Source organism: Pavona decussata, unplaced genomic scaffold (genome assembly GCF_977016875.1).
Source record: "Pavona decussata unplaced genomic scaffold, jaPavDecu1.1 SCAFFOLD_254, whole genome shotgun sequence".
In the NCBI taxonomy this organism is placed as follows: Eukaryota; Metazoa; Cnidaria; class Anthozoa; order Scleractinia; family Agariciidae; genus Pavona; species Pavona decussata.
In genome coordinates, this window is record NW_028145657.1 from 6,762,132 (window position 1) to 6,769,465 (window position 7,334).

The following is a 7,334-nucleotide window of genomic DNA, read 5'->3' on the forward strand; positions in this document are numbered from 1 at the left end:
CATATTTCTTTCTTTTTTTTCTGTAAAATTAAAGCAGCGGTCCAAAAAGGCTATTTTTCCCTGTCTTAACAGTGGATCCGGCCTTAAGAGTCCACGTGGGCCCAAAGAGGATAAGAAATTAACAGTGGATATGAAAGGTGTACATGTCAAACAATTCACCACCAGCAGATTGAATATTCATAAAAAGAAAAGAAAGAAAACATCTCATGACATCACGCAGCTCAGCTTTTTTTTTTTTTTTTTTTTTTTTTACAGTTCGCATTCAACATTTGCTCGGTTACTGTCATTTTTGGTACAGACAAAGATCAAAATTTGTTTATTGCACACTGTAAAATTTTGATGCTAGCAGCACTTTCGATATAGGCAAGCAATCAGGTTAAAACTAGTTATAACAGCTTGCATAACATATACTGTGGACGTAAGTCTATTAACTGCACTAATTTTGTGATATTTAAATGACAGAGACGAAAAAAAAAAAAACCATTAGCATTTTGTAATCCGTGGTCTCATCGACAGGTTTTTATCGCGTTCAAACTTTTATTTTATCTATACTAATTTCCCCCAAGGAACTGCGTAAAAGCTCAAAAGTTTACGCTAGCCGTTTAAATCGACAACAAGTCGCTGTTCGATGAAATGATTTAGGAAATTGTGCTTTTTCGTGCATTGTAAAACCTTTGAGCTGTAGATTGCCAACAAAGCTACTATTTGTGCGATATTTTTCTTAGTTGCCTCCCCGACTATTACAAACGGCACCCGCAACGGATATTTCAAGAAAGTCTCGCAATTTTCAGCAAACGTCGTCTCCATGGTTTCTTATTTCCGTTTTACGTGGTTTGTTTTTGTTTTGACTCCTTTCTACACCCCTTATTTGAATCAACGCTGTTAAGAGAGTTTTAACCGACGTTTCGGCAATGCTGCCTTCTTCAGGGTACAAAACTATACCGTTAAAAGGTTCGTTAATTTAGCTCACATGCCTGAATTCATAATCGCGCTCGTGCGCGCATCTCATGTATATGGCAGCGCATGCCAGCGCATGCCAGCGCGCGAGCAAGTAAAAAACGAGCATTTCACGTGAAGCTAAAGTCCTGATTAAGGCTACTAAGACTAACAGTTCCATATTTAACAATCAACCGCACATCCTGCTTCTTCCGGTATTCTTGGTTGGAATACCGGAAGTCTCTTACTTTAATTCGCAGCCCAGTTGCAATAATGTAAATCATTGATTCATTGATTCATTGATTCATTGATGCATTGATTCATTCATTCATTCATTCATTCATCCATCCATCCATCCATCCATCCATCCATCCATCCATCCATCCATCCATCAGTCAAGCAGCCAATTAGTCAAGCAACCAATCAGTCAGTCAGTCAGTCAGTCAGTCAGTCGGTCAATCAATCGATCAATCAATCAATCAATCAATCAATCAATCAATCAATCAATCAATCAATCAATCAATCAATCATTCAATCGACAAACAACAAAACGGAGAAATAAATACAAGAGACGTATCGACGAATTAGAACTCAAAAAACAAGAGAAGAAACAAAAGAACGAACAAATTGAAGGTTGAGGGAGAGGAGGAAGGGATAGAGGGACTTACGGACAGGTGGAGAAGATGTTTTCACATGCAATGTATACGTAATGCAATTGAACGAAATGTAAGGTAACGCAACAAAATGGTATAATGCAATGTAATGTTATGTAATATTTCACTTTAATACAGTAATTAAATTACACAGAAATATTAACAATTGATCATTTGTTGGAAGCCTCCTTCAATCTATTGTTTTTAAAAGTGTATACATGTAATTAGAATTTACACATGACAACAAGTTTAATTAAAAGTATATTATATTCCGGCTACACTATTCTCAGTCTACGTAACTAGCCTGTACACAAACAACCTACAACAGCTACTACTCTTAACTTGCGTTTTGGTTAGGCCACATTCTTACTTTTGTCTCAAAAACTTTAAAATACAACGTTTGTATAAGCTCATTATACAAATGATATGTTCTAGTGCGAGGAAGTTTTGGCGGTAATGGCATACTTTTAAGACTTACAGCTTACCTATAACCAGGGCAAGCATGCATGTTTGACAGTACAGTCAGGGAATTTTTTTGTATCGTCTATATTCAAGTTCGAGGGTTAAATTATAAAGGTCGCTGGTAACGCTAAACCCCAAACTCAAGTATCAATTGCAAACAAAATTGAGAAACTGTGGCGACTGGCGATTTCAAACTGATATTTATATGGAGTTTTTTTTTGTGCTTATGCTTATAGGGTGGTCGTATATTACACTTAATTTTGTTTCATTTATTGCTGGTCAGTAAAACAGCATGATAAGAAAAGTATTATGCGTATACTTATTGTTATGTTCCTGTCATTTAGAGTTGCCTTTACTATGCTGTGCCTACCTTCAAAGCTTTCTTTACCATCGATCTAACGTATTTTGTCCTTTGTACTTTGGCAAATCTCAAAACAGGGTCATCTAGCACACTGTGCAAATATAACGAACTTGCGAAGGAAACAAGCGAGATACCTGTTTTTTCATCACCTAGAGGGTAAAGCACTGGACGTCTCTTTCGACAACAATTGAAAGTTGGAAGCATTTGCGACAATGCGTTTCTGTAATCTGGCATTCTTAAACAGTAAATAAGGAAATTGATAAAAGAATTACTGTATTGAAGAAGCTTGATGAGGAATACAGCTATACCAGGAATTCGCCTACACTGATTGCACATGTGAACTACAATAGACAAAATCTGGAAAGGCAACCAAGTCAGAACGAATAATGCCGTTATGAGAAATAATGTCCTTGATAACTTTGCCTCTCTTCTTGCTTGAACTTCATTGTGTATTCGGGAAGCTTGCTTTCTACAAATAATGTAATAAGCAACGCATGCTATCAACAAAGGTGCCGACAGGCTGACAATAACAACAGCTAGGAACTGCTTTGTTGTGATGACGGAAAAACTAAGCAGCACTCGAGTTGAAGTCACCATGATGGATACGATCCAAGGTATTGCTATGGCAACAGTGTAACTGCGCAAAGGGAGCTGTCTGTGACGAAGAGGGCGAGCAACGGCGTTTAACCTTTCAAGCGAAATGACAGCTAGGGTAAATATTGAGGATAAACCTGTAAACATATCCACGCAATGAAATACCACTGCTGATAGAAGCTTTTGGTCTGAAATACATAAGAGGATGTAAATCGGCAGTGCACACAATCCAACCAGCAGATCAGCGATGGCCAAACTGATTAACAAGAAATGAGGGCGCTTACGAATGCTTTTCTTGAGAAGTATTATGATGGAAAGGGAGTTCCCAAAGATGATTAAGAAGGCCATCACCCCGAAGCACACAGTCCAGAAGTTGTTCCATCGGTTGAAGTTCATTTTTGATTCGACCAAAACTTGAGTTCCCTGCGAGTGGAAATGCAACATTAAAACGTTACTCTCTACAATTCACCCAATAAACTTTTGAAACCATCCATGCTGGAAGTTGTTTGCCTTTCTTCAGGTTGACACAGCGCGTTAACCTTGAGACCTTTCCTTATTATTTTTAGCCTTGATGTCTTAAGTAAATAACTATTGCTCAAAGTGGACATAAATAGGAATCTTTTCAGTGACAATAGGAGGCATATATATTCTTTTGGTGTCTCTAAATTCTGAACAAGGCTATTCTAGCTGTTTCCAACCTTCGGTGTAGCCCTTAATATTCTTCTTCAAACTGCATGATGTCATTTTTGCATGCTTCTGCTCTCATGATCAGTGATCGCAATGTTTCTACTCCCGGTTTTTTTTTGCTATAGGGCGTATGCACGTGACGCCAATACCACTATGTTAGTGTACCATCAGCAAATGGTTTCGCATCGGCTCCTTTTGTTAGAGTTCACCAGTATGGCCGCCACACCACTGTCATTTGGAACTCTTGGGATTAGTTGCATACACTGCATAGAGGGCGGAACGGAAGATTTTTAGTTCAGTCGTGAGCAAGAGAATTTAATCGTCATTATTATGACAATGACAAGCTCATAAACAAAAACCCAAGGCACAGGGCGCAGAGGAGTCAAATTTGATGTAAATTGTGAACAAACCGTCCTGAGGTCTTAAATTACGCGCCTGTAGAAAGATTTTCTCCAAGACACAATCTGCATACATCAGTGACTGTGGGAGCATCACCATAGCCAAAAACTAGGTAACTGAGTGAGCTTACAGTAAAAATAGAGCTTCACATGCATAGAAGCTAAGTAAACTATTTCTTATGCAAACGTGGAACTAAACAAAAGATTCTCCGAGAGATGCTATTTCAGGTCACTTCTTATAAAACTGTGAACCAAAAAGGTCATGTGCTGCATGGCGCATGTACAAACAAAGAAGTATTGATTGATCCAGTGAAGAAGGGCTTTAAGCCCGAAACCGGCGTATGGATTTTCCTTCAACCATTATTGTGCATGCACATTGATTTTCCTATCAGCTAGAGGTCCTTTTAATATAGAAATTGAAATAGATAATATACAATATAGGAAGCTGTAGGATTAATGTCTGAGATATAGCAGGTCAATAACTAAACAAAGGTTTACATTTTTTGAATAATAAAAAGTAAGTTATTCCTTTCATCAACATCCTGGTCGATTGCTAAACCAACTAATAAATATAAGAACGAAATTATCTAAGAGACAAATTATCTATCATTGAAATTACCTGCACGAAGGCTAAGTAACCAGGAAGTGTCGTTTTGTGGTGTTCCTCTGGTATTCTTTCCCTCTTGACTGTTTTTTTTTTTTTAATGAAATATATATCCTTTTCTCTTGCTTAAAATTACAAAGGGCTGGTTCTGTTGCCGTTATAGCAGCGAGTGACTTAGTCCTCGGTTTCGAAGCACTCACTGGCAAGGGACTGGTAAAATTTATTCGCAATTTACAAAAGGAAAGAAAACACCGGGTACTTCTTGCTATCAGCTTCGGTTTATCATGTTAAGTTGAAGACAGGTTCATGGTCATGGTTGAGTTTAATTAATTTTCATTGAATTCAATACGGAAGTTGCAATACTGTATGCAATATAGAACCTTTCAATCTTTGATATTAATTAAACGTTTGCTTCCCTACAGCCTGACGTACAGATGTGACATCAGTAATTTCTTCAATAAAAATGAATTTGATCTTTTCTACTCGCAATGTTCTTACAGTTTTCATTCCATCTTTGCTCGGTTTCTGTTTAATTTCAAGTAAACAAACATCAAAAAACATCTTCAAGAAAACGGAAAAGTTATAAGTTGATGCACACTCCAATGTGCCAATAAAATTTTGATGCTGCTAGGCAACCAGGTTAAAATTAGTCATAATAGCTGGCCCTAACAAATTACTGCTAAAAAGATAGAGTTGCGGGACATCTATTAGCATTTTGTAATTTGTAGTCTTTTAAACAGATTTGATCCCTTGCAGACATGCTTTTTTTTTGTTTTTTGTTTTTTTGTTCAGCCATCAATAATAATTTCACTAAAGCTACCCTGGCAAAAAAAAAAAAAGACAAAAAAAGAAAGAAATCTTCCAAGTTTTCTGAAACAAGTCGTTGTTAAAGGGTTGATTTGCAAAATTCTGCTTCCTCATTATACTGAACATGAAAATGCATTTCCGCTGCAGGTGATCAAGCAGCTTTTCGTGCGAAACGCGTCTGGCAGGTTGCCCTGCGGCGGCATGATACACGCCACACTTGCGCCCGCTCAGCGTTTTACTAATGTAGCTTTTTTTTCTTTTTTTTCTTTTTTCAATTTTCTTTTTCCTTTTTGGCGACTATTTACCACTTTTGTTTGAAAGCTTTTTGCCACAAGCTACTTCACATTTCTTTTCCCCGGGGAAAGATGCTGTTTATTCCTTGTAAGCAACGGCAATATGTTTTAATGCCCGACTTTGATCTTTTTTGTCAATATGTCCCTGCAAACTTTTAATTAGTCCGTCCTTTCCTGTGACCCCAATTTGTTTTCATTTCGATCAAAATGTAGTCTCAGAGTAGGTATGGCTAACAAGCAAGCGAGACAATTTTCTTGAGGACAACGCACAGCTAAGTGAATTGAGAAGAAAGTAGCCCATATGTCTGTGCAAACTTTAGCGCTATCCTTTTGTGTGCCCCCAACTGTTTTCCATTACGATTAAAAATTATAGCTTCGGAGTAGATGTGGATAACAAGCAAGCGAGACAATTAGTATCTAGACATCCAACTACTTTCCATTTCGATCAACAATATAGTCTCCGACTTGGTATGAATAACTAGTTTTTCATTTCACCCAAACACCAGTTACCTGCCAATGAAAATGCAACATTAAAAAGTTAGTCCTTTAATTTTCTCAATAAAGGTTTGAACCGATTCCGCGAAGGAAGTTGTCTACCTTTCTTCCAGGGCAAGTTAACTGTTGAGACGTTTCCTTATTTTAAGCTTTGATCATGATGTTTAACAAATAATTGATGACTAAATAAAGGCCTAGTCAGTGACAATACGAGGACTATTTTTAAACGTTTCTAAATTCCGAAAGGAGCTATGCTTCGTTTGAACTGAGTCCAGAATCAATGGTCAACAAATTGGAGCCACTTTAGCTTTAGCTATTTTATCAATGACAATGTTTTCACTCCAAGGTTTAATTATAACAAGGAGTGGGCGTCTTTCAGCGTCATTAATTATTATGATAATAGCAAGCGGCAGCACGAGCCATGGAATAAACTTCAAAGTGGATAAAGCAGTTCTACACTGAAGAATTGGAATTTTGGATTAACTTTTGCTGTAGTACAAACAAACTATTGAAACGTTAAGTTCAGTTCAGCTCTGGTTATTTCAGTTTGAGCACTTCATGTCGTTGACCACAGATTTTTTGTTTAAACCCACTGAAGCCCATCCTCAACCAAGTTCTGCTCGAGAGCCTCATGCCAGGGCGTAATCTCATTAAAAAAAATTATACTTTTCTGGTTAAATTTTCCTCACATCTATAACCTACTGCTAAAATGTTTTGCATGACTTTTGCCGATGGCGTCGTGCCGTCTGTCAGTTATCATAAAAATGCATTTTTAAATAACACACCTTATGGCAGCGTGCAAAATATGTCTTTTTCTTCTCAGAACCAATTACAACTGAAAAACGGCCATAAGTGGTATTTTTGTACCGCTTCATAAACCACTCCTTCAGTGCTGGAAATCGGCGACGACAGTGAGGGACCTTTAAGGGCTATGCTATCCTTAATTAGTATTTCATGATCGCAAGTCACTTATAATATATAATATATAACATACATGATATAACGATGCAATATAGCATAACACACCGATTCAGGTCACTAATG

General features: G+C 37.4%; 1 protein-coding gene across 1 annotated transcript; it reads right to left on the minus strand.

The window, feature by feature from the left end:
- Positions 1–1,730: 1,730 nt before the first annotated feature.
- On the minus strand, positions 1,731–7,334 carry LOC146456852 (adenosine receptor A1-like). Its single transcript, XM_085092889.1, has 2 exons — positions 4,711–7,334; positions 1,731–3,429 (listed from the first exon to the last, which is right to left on the minus strand). The coding sequence occupies exon 2, from the start codon at positions 3,400–3,402 to the stop codon at positions 2,407–2,409; it is 996 nt and encodes a 331-aa protein (XP_084949015.1). The 5' UTR covers positions 3,403–3,429; positions 4,711–7,334; the 3' UTR covers positions 1,731–2,406.